General features: G+C 39.7%; 1 protein-coding gene across 6 annotated transcripts in view; it reads left to right on the top strand.

Annotated features, from left to right (window-relative positions):
- The first annotated feature begins 401 nt into the window (after window positions 1-401).
- The window catches only part of TCF4 (transcription factor 4), a 469854-nt gene continuing 449691 nt past the window's right edge, over window positions 402-20564 (top strand). For 3 of the 6 annotated variants that reach the window (XR_014787504.1, XM_084832950.1, XM_084832949.1), the window contains exons 1-3: window positions 2166-2437; window positions 3407-3498; window positions 5190-5262. Coding sequence is in view for 4 of the 6 variants with exons in the window: in XM_084832950.1 (XP_084689076.1) it covers window positions 2377-2437; window positions 3407-3498; window positions 5190-5262 (226 nt within the window). In the remaining 2 variants the exon portion in view is untranslated. Of the gene's footprint in view, window positions 1048-2165; window positions 2438-3406; window positions 3499-5189; window positions 5263-20564 lie in introns of those variants that run through there. The other 3 variants (XR_014787505.1, XM_084832951.1, XM_084832952.1) reach the window with 3 other exon arrangements.

The following is a 20564-nucleotide window of genomic DNA, read 5'->3' as shown; positions in this document are numbered from 1 at the left end:
GTTTGGGTGGTAACCATAATACATTTTTGGAATTTAAACTGACCAAGGGGGACAAGCAAAAATTCCCTTGGAAGGCCAGCAACGCCTGGAGTCCAAGTCCTAATCAGAGAACAGCAACTAAAAACAGAAAGATGAAGAATAACTGCAGAAAGCTATTGTAATTCATCTTTGCTTGTTTGCATCGTTTGTAATGATACAGTGCAAACTCTTAGCTAGTTTCCGTTTCTGCGCGCGTAGGAAAAAGGGAACTGAAGTTTAATTTCTCCTTCACTTTTTGTCACCCCTCCTCCCTCCGCCCCAGAGTTTTGTTCCCTCCATCTTGGTTGGCTTTCTAGCCCGGCTGTTTACCTCTCTATGCTCCCTGCGCTCCCTCCCTCCCTTTGTCGTCATTCTCTGTAATAGACGACGCGGCCGGAGTAAGCAACGTGCAGCAGCAGCGGTGGCGGTGGCAGCAGCTTTTTTCTCTTTATAAGCACCACTGCATTGCCCGGATGTGAATGGATTACAATGTATCTTTCAGGGAAACGTATTACTATCAATTTCTCCGTGGGGGAGCCTGTGGTGGAGATGATGATGATGAGAAGGAGGAGAGATCTGTAAAGTTGGAACAAGTTTAAGACTTTTTTTGTTGTTAAAAAAAAAAAAAAAGACAAGGGAGGGGGGGTCGTACTGCCACCGAGATTTTTGAAAATAGTTTATAGCAGCCATGTGTGTATAACGAAAGACACGAGGGAAAGTTATTGGATCTTCCTTTTTTATTTTTTTGTGATTTTTTTTTTTTGGCTGGCTTTTAATTTTGCTTTATTTGGGTGGGAAGGCTTTTATGGTGGATAATCAAAAACCAAGCAAAACCCCTCACCCGGTGTAGGGTTCTTTTAACTTTGTGGAATATTTTCTGGATCAAGACTGAGTACGAGTTAAAAGTACTTCTTCTATTTTTGAGTGTTAAACACACGTGAGATAATAAAGCACCTTTGGAGAAGATTTCTCTCTTCCCCTAAAATCTCTTTCCTTGGAATATTGTGAACATATTTGTGGCCACTTAAGGTAAAGTTACAATTTCCTCTTGGAGTGGTTTTTTTAGGGTGATGATGGTGGTGATGATGTTGAACCCAGTGTATTTTTTAAGTTGAAACGACTACGGCAATGTGTATTGAACCGCATTGTGTAAGGAATAGTATTCACATACTTAACAAAACGCGCATAGAGTAAATATAAGTGCACGGACTGGGAAATATATCCTACCACTACCAAGTAATGAATTTGGTTTCTATCAAAAAAGATCAATCTGGTTTTCTTGCCGGGAGGGGGAAGTTAGGAAGGGGGGAAATGTGAGGCCTGTAGCACCAGCAGCATTTTGAAAATTAAAGCAGGGCATGCTTGCGAGAAGGGGGGCGAGAGGGGAGGAGGCTGGCAAAGTCTCCAGAAAACTTGCATGTGTAAAAAAAAAACCCCAACAACCAAAAACCCATCAGTCGAACGTTCAATTTTGGAAAAGTTTGCAGCAATGCTGTCTGTCTAGGCAAATCCCGATCGTAAAACGTAGCTTTAAGCAACGTTAAAAATGAACACATCAAACAAAAAATTTTTTTTACAAGTGTCCTGAACAATGCGGGGAGGGGGGGAGAGGAAAACAGAATATTGTTCCCCCGGCAAACTCTTTGTATCACGTGCATTTGCAGCGGTTATAAAGTTGCTTTGCTTTCCTGTGACTGTGTGTGTGCGTGCGCGTCTGTATGTGTGTGTTAGCGCGCGCGATTATTTTATATAATAAATCTTAAAAGTGCTTGGGGACCTGGAGGGAGCCGGGAGGGAGAAGAGACGCTGGCAACTAATGTGTAGGTTTCCAGCGACATGATCAGGGGCATGGAAGAAAACGAGGTGCCCGTTTGCCTTTACTGCATATATATTTGTACATACGTGTTTCTTTGAACGGGGGGGGGGGCTGTGTATGTGTCGGGGGAAGGCAGAGACAACATCAGGAGAGCGTGGCGGCTTGTGCCGCTGCTGCTGGGCTTCCTTTTTCCTTTGCTGAACTTGCAGTCCGGCTTATTTGGGTCTGTTTGTGTGCGTGTGTTGGGGGTGTAGTGGTTTGTGTGTGTGTGTGTGTGTGTGTGTTTCCCCTTCCCCCCTCCCCTCCTCTCCCTCTCGCTTTCCCCTAAGGCAGGAAAAAAGAGTTTGGTTTAGGAATCGGGGCTTCCTCCCTCCTCCGCCGCGTCTTCTCCCTTCTTTCCTTCTCTTTTTTTTCCCGCTCTAGTCCGGGGAGAGCTTTCGCGCGGTGCCAGCGGGGTCTCCTTCCCCTTCTCCCTTTCTCTCTCTGCCTCTTTCTTTACTGCGTGCTGTATGTGCGGTTGGTGGATGCAGTGATTTCGAGCAATGAAACCCAGAGCTCGGGGCTGTGGTCGGAAAGGGAGCCCCTTTTCTCCTCTGTCGGCCGGTAGGTACCGGAGGTGTCCCTCCCTCCCCCTCTTCGTCGTCGTCTTCAATGTCTTTAGGCTGGAGTTAGTTGTGTGGCGCTAATGAAAGGAGCCCGGACAAGAGCTGGTGGCGGCTTCCTTTAAACACGCGGGATCCCCCCCCCCCCGCTCCATGGGTTGCAACCCGGGGAGAGGGCTGCAATGGCCTTTTCCATCCCCTCCTCGCCTTTCAATTGTTTGCTTTAAAGGAACGGATGACTTTGTTGCAAATGGGGCCTGAGATGCCCTTTAGCCTCAGTTAGTTACTTTCAGTCTCCCAGTTACCTTTCATAAATTAGATATCTAATTGTCATGGGTTAACTCTTTTTCTTTATACTTCCCCCCCCCCCCGCCTCCAGCCTTTAAGCAGCTTAGTCAGAATGGGTTTCTAGCCTGATTCATGCCCCCCACCCCGGCTTCCCCATCCATCTTCTCTCTCTCTCTCTCTCTCTCTCTCACCCCCCCCCCAGCCCCTTTGCACCGACCGAACGTCTTTTGCTCTACTCTAAAGACTTTGTTGTCGCCTTTAAATAAAATAATCTGAAAATGTTACTTTGTACGAAAGGAGGGGGAAAGGTGCAAAATAAATTTTAAAAGTTAGGAGCAGATGGTTGTGGTTTCTGCTCTGGGTTTTTCATTCATTCCTGGTTGAACCTCCTGTTGCATAAACGATGCGCTGAACAGTGCGGCTACTCTTTCTCTCTCCCTCTCTCTCTTCTGGATTTGGGGTTAGAGTGCCTGATCACCGGGTTTCGAGCGGTTCGTTGGAAGTACAGTGTCGCCTTTCCTGTCCTCTTCCTCGTTGTTGTTGCTGCCCCTCCATCCCCCCCACTCCTTCCTCAACCTCTCCCCCCTCCCCTACTCATTTTTTTTTTTTAAAAAATTCCGATTGTTGTTTCCTGTAAGGCTCGGGACTGGGTTTCTGATTGCGGTTATTTCCATGTTTCTAGGTTTGTGTGATTTTGCTAAAATGCATCACCAACAGCGAATGGCTGCCTTAGGGACGGACAAAGAACTCAGTGATTTACTGGATTTCAGTGCGGTAAGAAACAACGGTGGAAATTAACAACAGCTGTAAAAAAACACACAACAAAACCAAAAAAAGTCTGTTAAACTAAACCAAAACAAAGCAAAACCTGTGAGCTTAAATACATTAAGTAATTTTTAATCAGCAGCTAGACCTATGGTAAATATGCACGCTTTATTACTATTATTACTTATCAATTAGAATCTTGCTAAATTATCTGAAAGGAGATGGAATATTGTCTGCAATTTACTTGGATGTGCTCTTATCATTTGATCCCTCCCTCCCAAAATAAACCCACACATCCGTTATAAAAATTATGGATATTTGCCATCATTCTCCATGAAAAATAGTTACTTAACATTGTGCACTGCATTCTAAAAGTATGACTTGCACGCCAACTAACTGATGGCTAATCAGTTACTTATAGTGTGCTCTTAGTTCTTCTTCCCTTGTTTCATTTTTTGGCACATGGAAAGTGAAAGGAAATCCAGAACTAGTTCAGTTTCAAGTTTTCACTGAAATCTCAGATTGCTCTGTTTATCAATGAATGTGTTGCAACTTTCCTGTAGACCCCCCCCCCCCCGTTCCATTGACGGCCAGTGGTGTGTGCGCGTGTGTGATTTTTCTTTTTAATTAAACATTATTTTATCTTTAGGCTTTTTATAAATACCTTAGTTCTAAGGCCAAATATTAACCAGGGTCTGGGTAGTTGCCTAGTGCTATATTTCCCCCACCTCCATCCACCCCTGCTTTTCTCTCCCCCCACCACCATCCCTGCTTTTCTCTCCCCCTCCTAATCTTCCTCACTCCCCCTTCTTCCAATATGTCAGAAGTCTTTATTTATTCACAGGGGGGGATCAAGATAAGACAATTTGATATAGGATGCATTTGTGTCTAAATAATTTCAGTGTTGGGAGGAGAAAAAAATAAAATCCACTATTTGTAAGTGGGGGTTATTTTAGTCTGCTGTTGTCCTTCAGACTTTCCTTTCGAGAAATGGCTTTGGGAAGTTTGGCGAGGAACTGTAGCCTGAGGCAGCTCTGTAGCCCCCACTTTCCTAGCTGCGCTTTTTCCATTTGTTCCTTTGCTTTTTGTAGTCTCTGACTCAGGGAAGGTGCGTATTATCCACTAGACACGTCGAAGAAGATGGAAACCAATTAGGGTTGAAATAAACGCTGGAGAGTGAGAGAAAGAGAGGGGGGAGAGAAAGAGAGAGAGAGAGACTTGGTTCAAATTGCTCTCACATTAAGAGCCGAGATGAAAATTTAGGGCAGGTGGAACTTTGCATTAATATTATTTGGGTTCACATATGACAGACAAATCCTAAAACAGGATGGAAATGGATATAGCTACGTTTATGACTAAGGTTTCAGTCACAAACTTTTTTCCCTCACCTTTGTCAATCGAAGTGTTTCCAAAGGCTTTTTTTCTTGCTTGATATTGTGGCTGGGTTACTGAGGTCCCTCCCATCACAAATATTATATTGTTTGGGAAGCGAGTAAAACCTAACACAAGAAAGAAAGGGGGGGGGAGGATGGGACGTAGACTGCAAAAAATGCTGTACCATTATGCAAGCTGAGATGGGAAATATTCCATATTTAAATAAGGCATTATTATAGCTTTTGTATCAAGTTGATTGAAATTTGAGCTGTGAATGTAGAAAAAAACCTATTTACCAACAATAATGCCTCTTTGTTTTCTTTTAGATGTTTTCACCTCCCGTGAGCAGTGGGAAAAATGGACCAACTTCTTTGGCAAGTGGACATTTTACTGGCTCAAGTATGTACAGTTTCTGTTTGGCATGCAGTTAAAGTGTCCTTTGGTATTTTTTCTCCACATCTACTGTGTATATATGTTTTGGTAGCATAAATCTATCTTCGAGATTGCAAGTGAAATATCTCTGTTGTTCGTGTTGCCATATGTTTGATACTATCTTCTTCAGAAAAAGTATTTCACATTAATAGTTATTTCACAGGAGTTAGTTTTAAGCATAACCAAGTTTGGAAGATTTAAAAATTCTAAAACACATTTCCCTTTTTGTTATGTGAAAGACGATAACCAATTCACTTGAGGTAGTAGTAGTTGTTTTTATGCCTGTAAAGAGGAATAACCCCTCTTCTAAAATCTGTTTCAGTACCCATATCTAACCTCATTTTTTAAAGTCCTAATTTTATTCCAGGAATTAGCATTTAGTGATGGATTGTTTAGGGATCTACTAGATACTGTCTAGGCAGTATTTCTGAACAAAAAAAAAGTTTTTTAAAAATCCCACTACTGTGACTTCCTTAATGTTTTTTACACCTTTTGGAAAAAAAAGTATATTGACATTAATGCAAATGTTTATTTGTTTTCTATATATGTGACAAAGAAAAGTGTCTGGTTATTGATGCAGGAGCCTCTGAATGTAATAAATGAATGTCAAGCACAGAAGATGTTTATATATTGGGAATAATTCATTTTCTGTCAGGCTAGCAAAGTAAAATGCACATTTTAATCCCCCCACCCTAGTTTCCTGCAATATTGCATGTAGCTTTTTGGCTATGCCTCAGATAGATCTACAGTTAAACTGCTGCAGTGTTTTCAACATTTTGACAATTACACATAACAGTTCTCTGTCCAAAGTTCTATATGAAGAGCATCTCTGAACCAGATGTTATTTTTTGACAAGCCTTTACAAATTTGCTACCAATGATTATGTAGGGATGCTATCCTACTCCTATCAAAGTCAATGGCAAAATTCCCAAAGGTTTTAATGGAGCAGGATTGGCGTCAAAGTGCTTAAGGCATAAAATAATGTCTGCAATTTTCAGTACATCTTTGCTTACATAAAAGAGCTTTTTTTCTTCCCAGTATATGTTTTTATACAGCTTTTTCAAAGGATAACTTAGTGATAACTAAATTGAAGTTAGTCTGTATCTTTTGATGCATCATTAAGCATTTACTGATAATGTTCCAAATTTTAAAAATGAAGATGTGTGACACAAAGTGATGCTTTCAGTGTACTGATATTTGAGATTTCATTGATGGGTATCCATACACCTTGATTCTTATACAGATTTTCTTGGTTGTGAGCCTTATCCAGTTCTATGGAACTTAAAGCCTACCAAGGCTTATTGTCTATGGATTTATCATATTTTGTAGTACTTTGTTTACAGCAGCTCATTTCAAAGAAAGTTTAAGTGTTCAATGTTTTTTTCATTGTAGAAGCAGTGCAAAGTATTTGTGCCATATAAATCAATTTTTCAGTTATATACCGTCAATACTGCAGCTAACTATTGTTCTAGTAAGTATTAGTAAGATGCCCATTTGAAGGGATTTCCCCCAGCTTAATAGCCTCCTATGAGGCCAGTTGATCAACAGTTTTAAAACAATAAGAAATGATATGAAAATCTAGGGGGAAAATTGAACATTTTATCATAGTACAGCCAATGCAAACATTTTGCATTGGTATTTAAGCCTGACATGGAAATAATCACAAAGAAGTAAAAATACAAAAATTGAGGCAATGCAGTAAAATTAAGCTGTGGAGATCTTAAACAATGCCTCTTTTTATAAATCTTCCCAAGGCCACAAGTTCACTTGAAATTAGTGGACTGATTTCCTAGCAAATGGTGTATGTAAATGAGGTGTTACTTTCATTATCTCTGGATAAAAGTCAAATAAGGAGAAACTGTAGTATTCTATCCTGCTTGATTAAATAAAAACTATGGTGGAGATAATAACATGCTGAAGGTGTAGAGGTTTGTATTGTTAAATAGTACCCTTTTTATGATACTGGTAGCAGCATTTTTGTCAGTAGGTAACAACTTTTAAAATAGAACATTCAGTAGGTAGAGAAGGTTGCAGAATCCAATACGTTATAAAACTGGCCCAAAATCCTAAGGAAAATCTGTGACCTGAAGGTATACTTATATACCTTGTTTCTTGGTATCATTGTTTCCTAGCGTGTGCTCTGGCAACTGAGCTGTGTAGAGTACTCTTGTACTTTATACCACTGTTATGGTGAGCCTAAATATGAAGATAGGTGCTTGTGCTACAAAGTGCTTTGAAACACCATCAAGATAACATTTTAATAAACAGATTTGTAGTTCCAGGAAACTCAGTACTGCTGTAGTATATTGTCCTGGCTTTGCCTATAGATAGCGGTGCTGTTGAGCTAATATATTATGTTCAATAAGTTGAGATTCAGATGTGGTTTCTGTCTCTACTGGGACAGACGCACCATAAAGATTTGACTAGAGAACTTAGGTATTTGTTCATATCTCCTTTAAAATTGGCACTCATTTAGTGGAAGTGTTATCAGTCCTGTGTATTGGCTTGGAATTTTCACTTATAAAACAGAAGCTCCCAAATAAAATGTGCATGTCTGTCTGTGAGTGTTTTAATCTGCTCATGTAATACACAGTGATCTGGTGTGATTTGTAATGTGTGAATGAAAAGAAAGCGGGCCTGTATTTCCTTTAATCTTTAATTTTACAAATGTGGTCTCAAGAAATTGTGAGGCTGCAAGGGAGAAAGGAATGTAACCTGAGCCAAAGGCCTGACATTCCCTGGGTGCATTTTTCACATGAAAGGCTTTTGTCAACGCTGTAAAGGACCAGCAGTTTTTGTTTGATGTTTGCAGGTGTTCAGCAGAGAGCACTAAAACAATCCAGCCATGATGGTTCAGAGGCCTTATGACCTTAACAGGGAAAACTGGGGAGGACGTAAATAATGCTTAAGGAAACTTCTCCAGGCTCAGCCTGAATTCTGAGGATATGGGTTTGATTTTTCTTCACCAGTGGATTCAAGATATTGGAGTCAACTTCCACAGCGTTTAGGAAAGTTTGCCAACATGATGGTGATTTAGTTTTTATTCCCAGAAATTGAAAAATGTATTTTTCCAAAATGTCAGGAAAGTTAAGACGCTTTTACCTTGGGTAGGAAGGTAGGTGGATGGATGGATATTAATTGATTTGCATCAGCCACCAACCTTTGCAATTCTTACTTTAGATATGAGGCCATAGTCACATCTGCAACATTTGAGACTTCCAGCTATTTTAAGAAGTGTTACTATTCTTTTTTCCTCTTTCCACTCTTGGCTTACTTTTCCCCCTCTGAAAGGGCTTGCTTTAATGTATGTTTTCAAGATTGTGTTAACTATGTCTTCGTTTGAGTACTGAATGAATGAGATATATGAGTATAGCAATAAGATCAACACTTCCTATAAAGCCAAGCTTTTCAAAATGTGGGGTGAGTGTTCCCTAAGAAGGCATGAAGGCCAGAAAGGGTATGGGTTTTTCCCAAATACCAAGCTAACTTGCAGCCACTCCAGTTGGTGTAGTGCAGGTGGCAATAGGCGCCCAACTTCTTTTCATTATTGCCAAGGATCACTGGGGTACGACTTCGCTGTGAGGCTAACATTGACCTGTCCTTTGTAGTACATCTGTCCCTAGGGCTGCAGTAAGAATTAGCACTTTGCCAGGTGAATTCTCTGGTTTTATCTCATCTTATATATCCTTGGGGATGCTTTGATTTTCATGTCCTGATTTAAGGGGGATACTTGTAGCACACGTTGAGAACCTGTGCTATAAAGTGAAAAATCTTGGGCCTAGTTCTCACAGACACAGCAGAGGTGGTAATCTTGTGTGGGCCATACCACTTCAGACTACAACTCCTTTCAACCCCCAGCTAGGCTGGCCACAGACCATGTTGAATGGGGATGGGGGGATTTGCAATCCAGTAGATCTGGTTGGTGCCAGGCTGAGGAAGAATGTTTCTAGCTTAGCCTTCTCCCTGTAGTTTTCTGCATGCAGGGGTTTTATTTAAAGGAGAAACATTCAGGCATGTTAGGCCTTGATTGACGTATCATACCATAGAGTGGATATCATTTATTTTTAAATTCTTTGAGTTTAAAATGTTGAAAGTGTCGTTTCCGAAGTGCTTCAGTTTGGATGGATGATTCTCTTGTCTAATTAGGTAAATTAATTCCTTTAATATTTTGCTATAAACACACACATGTTGGTGGTGAAGCATGGCCTTCTGGAATAAAACATTATTCCTTCGGTAGCATAACAGCAGGAGATCTTAAATGAAATTAAATATTTGTCTTTTAACTGACCCCGCTGTAATATTTATTTTATTTATTTAGATTTTTATCTTGCTCAGTCCCAGATGCTCTTACTGGCTTACTATAAATGTAAGCATTTACAACAACAACAAAATAAAATTAGAGAATTTCAAAAAAGTCCCTCACCCTTTTTTACCCTTTCCCTTCTTCTCCTACACACCCCCTGTTTTTTAGTTCTATCTCCCTGGTTCCAGTGTAGATGCAATAGATGTGCCTATCTTTTCCATTAACATTAAATAGAGTAATGTATATAAGAGAACCGTAGACTCAGATCCTTGGCTTTTGAGTTGGTCTGCTTGAAGTCAATAGAAAGATGCAAAATGGCTGTTTAAGGCTTAAGAATAGGAGAACATAACGATCAATTTTGCTACCTAATGAACTGAAAGATGCACTTTGGTATATAGATGCATATGATAGGGTGTTCTGACAAAAACAGGAGAAGATACTAAAACATTGACAGTACAATCCTGTGCGTGTTTACTCAGAATTAGGTCCCATTCAGTTCAGTGGGGCTTGCAGCCTGAACAGTTTAAATTGTGTGAAAGGCACAGTTCATAAGCGAAACATAAAAAGGATGGACAAGGACTTCATTTGCACGCTAGAACACGTTTATTATCTCGACACATGATATTCCAGCTTTTCAGTGTAGTGTTGCACCCAAAAAATGCACTTAGTACCTACATAAACTGAAAATCCATGAATCATTTAAGCTGCCACTCTTCAATGGCAGATGGCACTTATATTTTTGAATAGACTTCCCTTTGTTTTGTCTTTTGGAAATCATTAGGGATTTGGCCACGCAAATATACAAGAGCAGCTACTTCTATGTTTGCCATTGCTTACATTGAAGTTATGATTAAAACAGGAAAGAATGCTTGTTCCCATCCACAATTCCTTTCAGCTATGTTTTATTATTACGAGGTTAGTCATGCTCCCACTTTCAGCCAGTTATTGGCTATTGTGTGAGAAGGCCCAAAGGGTGGTTCTTTGGGTGAGATATCGAACCACACGCAACATTCTTCAAGGCTATAAAGCGTTTCAGTGAACAACAACTGCATATCGAAAGCTACCAAAAAACGTTCTCCTGTTGAGACAGCCTTTCCAAAAATGACCAGTCATAATATGTTGATTTTCCGAAAACCTGTTTAAATTTAAGCACTCTGAGAAAGAAAATACACTTTCTGTCATTTTCTTGCAAAAGGAAACATAGCTGAGTTCTTCATTTCTGATAGCAGAGGTCAGTGATAGCACCTGTTTTATGAGATGATATCATTGGTAATGAGTTACAAAACGTTAAATGGAGTACCTAACCCATTGTAGCATAAATGATAAAATCAAGAAGTACAGTGCTACTTACATTTGCATTTAAGACAATAATTAAGGGCGCAATCCTATGAGGATAATCGCCAGGCAACTATCCTGTTGCCTGGCGATCCTCTTGTCTATGCTCTGGCCGCCCTGCATTTTCCTCTAGTCACAGGATTTCATGTGTCTAGCTGGGGATGTCGGAGTGCAGTGGGGGGGCGCGGTACACAGGAAGCCTCGTAAAGAGACTTCCACGGTCTCCTCCATTCCCTGCTCCCATGAACCCCCTTTTTGCCTTCTCTGTGCTTTGTTTGCAAGCATGGAGAAGCAGCTGGCATGGAGAGAACTGCACCAGCTATGAGGGCAGTGGGGGAGGCGGAAGAGGGTGCAGTTTCTGGGAACCAAGCTCAGTTTCCAGAAGCCAAAAAATCCTATGACCCTCTAGACAGTGTCTAGTGGCCATAGGATTGCTCTCTAATACTAATACTTAGGTTTTATGTAGCACTTCAGAGTATTCAGTGTGCTTCACACAAGACTATTTCAGTAACATGAATTTGCTATTTAGAGCCATCAGACTCTTATTCTGAAAGTCATATTGACTGCAGTAGGACCTGATCTGGGCTGCATTATTAGAAGATTGGATCCTAATATGAATGCATGGTCTTAAATATGGCCTTATTTCCTGAGAATACTTTGGGGCCAAGGACTGGCGCAACCAACTTCAAGGCCATAAGGCAGTAGGAGAAAAATCAATGCATAAAGGATTAATTGAAAACAGGATATAATAGAGGCATGAGAAGTCTATGATGCTTTTGATTTGTGCACATGTTACATTTTTATCCTTTGCAGAACTTACGGCTAAGTAGCTGTAGTCTTACCTCTAAGCAGTAATAGAAGTATCGAGGGGAACTGCTGCTTATCTTCATTATAATTGGGAAACTGAAGACACTTATAAATTTACAAACAAAAGTACATAGTAAGATGCAGATTTTCTTCAGATACCAATTTAAAATTTCTAGTGGGAAAGTATGGCATACATCATGCTATTTTTGGTTAAATGTTTGTTTTCAGCACTGCAATCATTTAGAGACTAAATCCATGTTTTTAAAAAAGCAAGGAGAGGTTTGTGGCACATTAAAGATTCTCTAATTTATTTTGGCATGAGCTTGTGTGGCCTATTCTTCCAGTTGCATAAAGTGGAATAGGAAGGTGATGAATCAAACATTTATTCAAGCCATAAGTAAAGTTATCACTTACTTAAATGTAGGGCATATAAAGAAGTCCATGTGCTTACAACCCATTCTGCTGTTCACTTAACTTGAATTATTTGTATTTCAGTTGGATTAGTCTGATTGAACTGAATGAGGCTAGATTTTCCCAAATCTTACTGCTTCAGCTTAACTGGCTAGTGAGTCAGCCTGATATGAAACAAGCACTTTGTGCATTCAGGGAAAACCAAAGGGAGCCATTTATACCATCGTGTAATTCATTATTTATGTAATAAGGCACATCATCGGTTTGATTTCAGTGATCTTGCCTCTACACGTGTGAGAGCTAGGGTACACTTTTCCTCCTTGCTCACCTGGTTCACGTGTCCTGTCTCTGAAATTAGCAGATATCCAGGGCTGGCCCTAGCATTAGACAGAATGAAGCTGTTGCCTCAGGTGACAGATGCTTGGAAGTGGTAGCAAGGTGTTGGAGGAGAGATCTGTGTGCCATGCAGCCTGCTCTGCACCACCTAAGTTAGCTAACTGCAGTGGAGGATGCTGTCACGTTATCAGTGTTGATGACAGATTCAACTGCTAGTCCAGTTGGCTTTTGTACATGAAATGGGAGGGGCATCATCTGGTTTTTTTTGCCTGAGCCAGCAAGATGTCTGGCTGGTGAGTGTGGCTAACATTTCAATAGGAAGCACACATGGAAAATGCTGTATGCATAGGACCAGATCCTGCGGTTGATTTCTGAATTTTATCTATAGTGCTACTTAGGCCTCCATGCATTGGATTTTACTGTGTTACTTATTCAAATGTTGTGTTTTCCCACCCCACCCCACCCATAAGACATCCCTAGCTCACTGGAAGTTCACACGAAGGCATAATCTTGCTCTCCCACAACTCATAGGAGAGATTGAGGGACAGAACTGAGTGAACGTGGTGAATATTGTTGATTCATGTACATACATGAACTCAATTCTTGTGACTTCTTCGCGTTTGACAAAATTAGCAAATTGTCTTTCACCCTAGTAATGAGATAATCAGTTAAATAACAGATGAACTACTGTATATAATAGAACAAAGTATTGGAAGTTTATGCTATTAATTACTTGAGTCTCTCTTAAATGCACAGAACTGCAGTAAAGACTTTTGTAAACAGTTTTGTTTTAAGCTTCATCTCTAATCCGTTATTATAAACATAGTCATTTTGTAAACATTGCAGATCAAACATTTACGCCTAATGGTAAACTGCATTTTATATCAGGAAGTTTGTGACTCAGCAGAGCCTACAAAGAAGCACAGTCCTGGTGGCCCCAGGCCTGTGGTTTTCAGTGTTTGATATTATGATGCTATTTAGATCCATTCCCAGAAGGCAAGATAACAGATCTGCAATTGCTTAATCAGGAACAGTGTGTATGTTTGCAATGGTCTGCACTTTAAAGATCATTTACCAAACTGTTCTTGAGTAAATGTTTGTTAGTGTGGTGGACATGGTAAGAGGTGTATCAGAGAAAGGGGAGAAATTAAAGTTGTGAAGAAATGCAAGCTCTGATTTATGGAATATCTGTTTGCTTCAGTACTTTGAAAACTATTGGCTTCCAACCTTTGAGAGATCAAGTGAAGATGGTTTATAAAAATCCCATGCATTTCAGGGTTCCTGGGGTGCGTTACCCATGATGAGTTTCCTTCATGGTTATCACTTCCACATGCAGCAAAATAGGCACATATATATGGTTATCACGCAATTTCTTACATAGAAATGACATTGCTTGCAGGAAATTAATCATGCATGAAGCAGTCCTTAGAGGGAAAAATTAGATTAATTTGGAAACAATTTGCATATTTATTCATAGCAGATAAATATGTTCAGAATTGCTTAATATAGATGTCCATTGTCTTCCTCTCTGTGGCTGAGCTTTTCTGCTATATAGCTATACAGGCTGCCGTCCTATACATATTTACCTGGGAGCAAGTCCCATTGAACTTATTTATGAGCAGATGTGCATAGGATTGTGCTGATACATACTTGGCCCGAACTATAGAATAATGTAAAGAATTATAATGAGCCAAATGAAATCACATTGTATAATTATGTTGCAATACTAAGAATTAAATTTCATTATTTAAAAAGATAATTTTGACTTCTTAGTGTAGCGTTTGTATGGATCAGGAAATAAACCTCTTGCTTGATTATCAGAAAAATAATCTTCAGAAGTTGTTTATCTCCATATATTCCAAGGAAATACAACAACATTTTTTCATCCTTTTATTTGCCTCTAGTCTACTGGTTGCTAGAGGTAAGGCCTAGATCATCCATGCTATCCACAGGACTAAGAAAATGTTAAGGTCCTCCTAGATGCTTCTTATTTGAAAGCTGACATTTGGTTGCTAGGACCATTCTGTACTCCTGTATCACTATCAGGCAAGCCCTATTTGCCTGGTATTGATTGCCACCCAAGCAGCAACATTCAGTTCGAAACAAAGTGTCAATCAGGCTGCATTGGGACTGGAACCCTTTGGTGCTACACAGCCTTTTGCAGAATCTTTTGCCAGCAGGTAGCAGCCCTTATGGGTTAAGGTTCCAGATACTATGACCTAGTACCAGAGTTCTAAGTGATGGGCAGGTTTCTATTTGATAGCCAGCACTAAATTTATACAGATAAAATGTCATAATAATTTCTGTCAGAGGGCTTTACAATTTTATTGCTTCATCCTTACAACAATCCAGTGGAAGTATGTCATTATTTTTATAAGGGTATGAAGCAGAGAGATCGTGACTTTCCCAAGGCCACGCAATGGGTTCATGAGTAAGCTAGAATTTGAAGCCAGGTCTTCTAGTTCACTGTGTCATGTCTAATTCTAATTTTAAACTGATTTATTCATGGAATAGATCTGATATTCACTGCTGATTTCTGCAGCGAGGTTCTTCCCATTTCTACCCCACCACCACAAATCCCCAGTTGGGAGATTTTAGCTTAGTAAAGGAAATCAACCCTGAGTGCTCATTGGAAGGATAGATACTGGAGCTAAAGCTCAAATATTTCGGCCACCAAATGCGAAGAGAAAACTCTCTGGAAAAGACCCTGATGCTGGGAAAGACTGAAGGCAAAAAGAGAAGGGGACGGCAGAGGATGAGATGGCTAGATAGCATCACTGATGCAATGAATATGAACTTGAGCATGCTCCGGGAGAGAGCGGAGGACAGGAAGGCCTGGTGTGCTATGGTCCATGGGGTCACGAAGAGTCGGACACGACTTCACGACTGAACAACAACAACAAAATTGTTACTTACTAACCCTTGTAACTGTTCACATCAGAAAAGAGATATATGGATCTGTGCCATTGCTTGAGGTGTACTATTACACCTGAAGGTGATAATGTAATAAGATGGTTATACTTTTGTGCTTCCTTAGACATGCTGACTGTGTAGTGTGAATACTGTTATGTTCACATATTTACATAACGTCCATATAGACCTTCAGTCTTGTTGAAGGTGGGTGGGTGGGGGGCAAGGAAGGCACTAAAAAAACTGTGCAGCAACTTTATGGCTCCTTCCTCCTGCCTTCCCACCTCTAATTATCCTACAACCTGCAAGTAAGCTTTCTCTTTCATTTGGGAAATATTGTCTGTGCAAGAATCTTGGGGATTATTTTGCTGTGGAGTTGGGGATAGGAGATAAAGAAGTAAAGCATACTGAAGAGTCTGCTTTTACATCAACAAATAATAACACACACCTCAGTCTCTATAATTCATTTGTTTTAGAGCTGAAAGCCCTGGTGCACGGAATTTATACAATGGAGTTAAGAGTTTTATGTTACACTACTAAGGCGTAGTATACCCCAAACTTTGCATCCTCTCTTAGGATCTTTAAAGTTTCGTCCACCATCCCTGCCATCTGCTGCAGTACAAACTTGTATGCTGTTGGTTAGCCGTGTTTGCATAGTCATTGTATAAGAACATCAACTTTTAAAGCTGCTTGTGAATTCTAAGGGAGCTTTATTTTTATAGAAAATTCTCTGTGTGGAGAGTCTGCACCTAGGCCTTGTCACTGTTTTCTCCCCATCCTCCAACTCATTTGCGCTGATTTTCTTCAAGAACACCTTTGCATGTTTTTTTTAACCTTGCAGAGAATTGTGTTGCCTTGCAAAACCACCTAAAAAAATAAACACAACCATTCCCCTCTACCTTCTGTGAGCCAGGTAGAAAATATATGTGGTACCTGATCAACTTTTTCAAAGCAATTTTCACATTTGAGGGCACTTGTTTCAGAATGATAAATGTCGCAGAATAAGTGCAGCATATCTATCAGCAGTAGTCTGGCAACTTTCAGGTAAATGAAAATGATAATTCATGCAGGTAAAACATACAGATGAACTGTATATCTGGCTCATGATATATTTCCAGGATGGCCTTCTGTATAACTTGGTTGCCCTTGGCTTAAGCTATGAAATCCTAATTAATACAACTACACCATTTAAATGGCTCCTAATAGCCCCTTCATCTTGGATTAATCCGTACATTTGCCAAGTAGCTCTGTTGAAGGTAGGGCCAAGGTGCATTTCCTATTGAGTTTCCTTGATATGTCAGTTGCAGTAGCAAACATACAAATATGTTTGTCCTGTATAAAGATTACTAACTGGATTGTGGACATAAGCAAAAAGATTTGAGAGTGATGGGCATTTTTCCTTTTGTTTTTTTTAAAAAAAACTTAGATTTTTTATGATAAATCTCAATTGAGCGATCTTTCAGACAACCTGTACTATGAGTCATCCACTAGAAACTGCACATTTCCTTCCTTCCTTCCTTCCTTCCTTCCTTCCTTCTCTTCCTTTCAAAAAAGAGTTCATTTCCAGTACCTCTGTTTTTTCTGCAGACAAAGAGTGTGGGTGTGGGTTGCACAAAACGTGTTTCAGTTTGCTGGAACAGTAGGAGCACAAACGAAAAGAGACTCCAAACTAAAATGTGAACAGTTGCAACCTGTCATGTTTAGGAGTTTATTGGCTTGTGGCTTTGGTACATGTAATATATTTCATTAATTCTAGCAGATCATCTACCTGTGGAAAGTATTTTTTGCTTTAAAAAGGGATAATAATTTCTTCCTGTCCTTGTCATCATGCCCTTTTCAGCCAGTTGTGTTTTTCAGAGAATGGTTTTCTACATTAGATTGGTGCTGAGGATAGTGTGTTGTGAAAATATGGGCAGGGCAAATTCTCAAATTAGTCCTCAAAAGTTACTAGCCTACAGCAATTTTAACTAGCCTTCCTGCACACAATATACAGTTTGTGGTCTACAACTAAAAAAAAGGACTGACTTTCTAAAAAGCTTTATTGCCTGGGCACCTGGAGGCAATTTTTACTGCCATCAGTGATCAGGTGAGTGGCAATTTAGACTCTTAGTACCTCTCTCCAGATTTGAACTGGCTATGCAATATTGGAATGGATACCTGCCAGTTGGAGTTTTTCCCAAAGTCGTACAGTATGGCTCTTATGGCATTTCTACTGATCAGATTAATAGTTGTCCACAACTGGAAAACTAAAACACCACTGTGCCATGGCCAGTAGTGGAGGAGATGCTTCAACAGGCTGCCAATGCAGATAGTGATGGTCTGTTTCCATCGTAGCATCCCTGATCATGCACAGGCCTAAGGGTGTGGAGGTACAATGTCCTCCTTCCTTCCCCCTCCTTCTTTTAAAACATTAAGTTAAATTTTCTTTAATGTATTCTTTTTCTGTCCCCATTTTTGGTTTTCTCTCTTCTGACATCTGAATGGCCTTGGTGGGGTTGGGGGAGAAGGTTTAGGTGGTAGGAGTGTGCATTCATGCCATACGTCATAATCTAAGGTTTATGAACCTTAACACAAGCGTTTTCTCTCAGCCTAATGAATCAGCAGGAAAGTGGGGTACAAGTTATTAGAATAAATACATAAAATAGGATAAAATGTTGCATTGCCATCCTGAGTTGTGTAAGGGTGGAAGACAAGTGTGAAAATAAATGTGTCCCTCCCCCCCCCCCGAATTTAAGTAGTTTCTGAGTCAAACTATTGGCATCGAAGAAAAAGCATATATTTTAGAAAGGTATTGATTAATTTTCATATGTGTTTGTGTGAATACAATATAATGTGCATTGTTCAAACTCCAACACAGCGTTAAGTGAGCAAAGCCCCATGCCTCCACTGCAAGTATTCTCAGGTTTGGCTTCTTCCTCAAGGGGCTCTGAATTGTTAGGAGGACTAATTCTAGTTTATGCTTTTGTACAGTTAATTTTCAGAAGTCTAGTAATACTGGTGTACCCAAAATGTCTCTAATAAACTATATCTATATATCTATAGTTGGAAGTTGCCATCTTAGCAGAACATAAAGCTTAGATTCTTTTCTCCCAGCACCCTTTAAATTCAGTTGACCTAGAACATAAATAACTTAAAAATGGTTTTATTAACCCCCCGCCCCAACAACAATGCATGACTCCTGATCAAATATTAAGGCTGTAATTTAATCTTAGGGGTTCTGGTGCTGTTCGTAAACAATTTGACTCGTTTTGCACTTTACAACATCAGCCAAAAGCCTGATTGAATTATGTCCTTGTATTGTTGAAGCACCTGCTCTTGCTTCTAGACTTTAGAGTCTGTCACCGACTCCATTGCTAGTCTTTATTTTGAGAACTTTGAAATTTGGCTCAAAGCTTTTGAATGAAGCAAAAGCATTTGCTTTCATCCTGGTAGCAAATTTTCCATATTAAACTACATCTGCAGTTTCCCCAGATATGCTCCAGTTATGTTTATTGCAGGGGTGGCAATGCAGACAGTCATTTCTTTCTGCTATATGGAGGCAAAGAACAGACGATCTAACTAAACCCCACAGTGTCCTGGTTTCTGAGTTCATATATCAAGATTTTTGACAGCTTACTGGTTTGATTTAATAAAATAAAATAAAATATCCAATGCTAATAATTCAAAAATAAGATTATTGCAGAATAAGTCTGGTAAGGATAGTTTGGAGCACCCTGTGTAATGTGTTATAGTGAATATGTAAAACGGAATACAACTTTGCTAGTGTTGCATTGCTTACAGTGTGCTTCCAACATGGTGGTCAATGCTCATCAAGTCAATATCCTTCCCAGGGGGCTGCTGGGCTGTAGCTATTGTAATGTAAGCAGACAGAGGGATCTGGTACAAAGTAAACTAAACAGCTTAGGCCATGTACCTTTAAAACCAGTACAAATCTCCTTGTTATGGCACTACTAATATTCAGGGTGCTCAGGGCCTGTCTCCTCTGTAAGAGTTCCCTGCTTACTTAAGCTGCAATACCAGTTGTTCCTGCCTCTTGCACAGAGGGTATGGCCAACTTGGAGCAAAAGGCTGTTGTCCCTTGGGTCAAAAATGGGAGCTTTGAACCTGTTCCTGTATTCTGCAACCATACACAGTAGAAATAGGATCTGTTCTGGTGCCAGTGCCACCATATTTTTATGAAAAAATCAAAACCATTAAAAATAGTAGCTGTTTCATCTCTTGCTTTAGCAAAAGTGGTAGTGAAGTCTGTGGTAATAAGAATGGTGGGTCGCGTCAGGTTGGTGATACATCCATACGAAATGGGATTGATGCAAAAGGCATTTGTCTCTTGTCTATGCAAATTCAGAGTAGTTATATCTCTTTCAGAGGTCACCAATTTTCTTTTTCATATTTAAATTAGATCTCTCTTCATATAAATACACACATTTAAATTAGAACTTTCTCTCTGTATAGGGCTGTATCTAACGTTAATCTAATTTAAGTCCACTCTAAGTAGGACTAAGATTGGATACAAACCATCTATGTATCTATACACACACATACACAGAGAGAGATATCTAATTTAAATATTGTGCATGTCTGTCTGTCTATAGAATATGCTTGTGGTTCAACTGTTGGCTATAGCTGTTACCAATACAGTTGCTCTATCCTGTATTATACGAAAGAGTATGCTTTAAGGGTGCAGCATTAAGGCAATTTTGAAGCATGTTCTACAAATAACGATACTGAGAAATCAGTATATCCATTAATGTCTTTGATTTGAATATGCTGAGTTAGAATGCTTCATGAAGAGCACAGTGTACATTTTGCTTTGGAAGTGAATTTCAGGTTTCAGGTAATAAAATGTGTCCTTTTTGACAGAAAGGCTCATGAGTCATACAAAAATCATTTAAGTTTTTTGTTTGTATTTTGAGCATTGATTTTTGAGGATTACAAAATAGGTTTAAAAAAAAGTTTGCAGTATTTGATTTTCGACTATTTTTCATGCAAATTGGTTTTCTCATTTCCTTCCAGCTCTAATTGGAGATATTTTTGAAATCAGTAGTGAGGAACAGGAGAAGTCTATGGCTAGATTTGGTCTAGATCTGTTTTTTTCTATCCAGTGGTCAGGTAGGGATGAAACTTGTTCAAAGCCTGGCTCTGGCTCCTGTCTGAGGGACTTCAACAG

The sequence above is a fragment of the Heloderma suspectum genome, chromosome 2 (assembly GCF_057233095.1).
Source record: "Heloderma suspectum isolate Gila_16-S chromosome 2, 16-S_ref, whole genome shotgun sequence".
NCBI classification, from domain to species: Eukaryota; Metazoa; Chordata; class Lepidosauria; order Squamata; family Helodermatidae; genus Heloderma; species Heloderma suspectum.
This window is presented reverse-complemented; position numbering and strand designations above follow the sequence as displayed.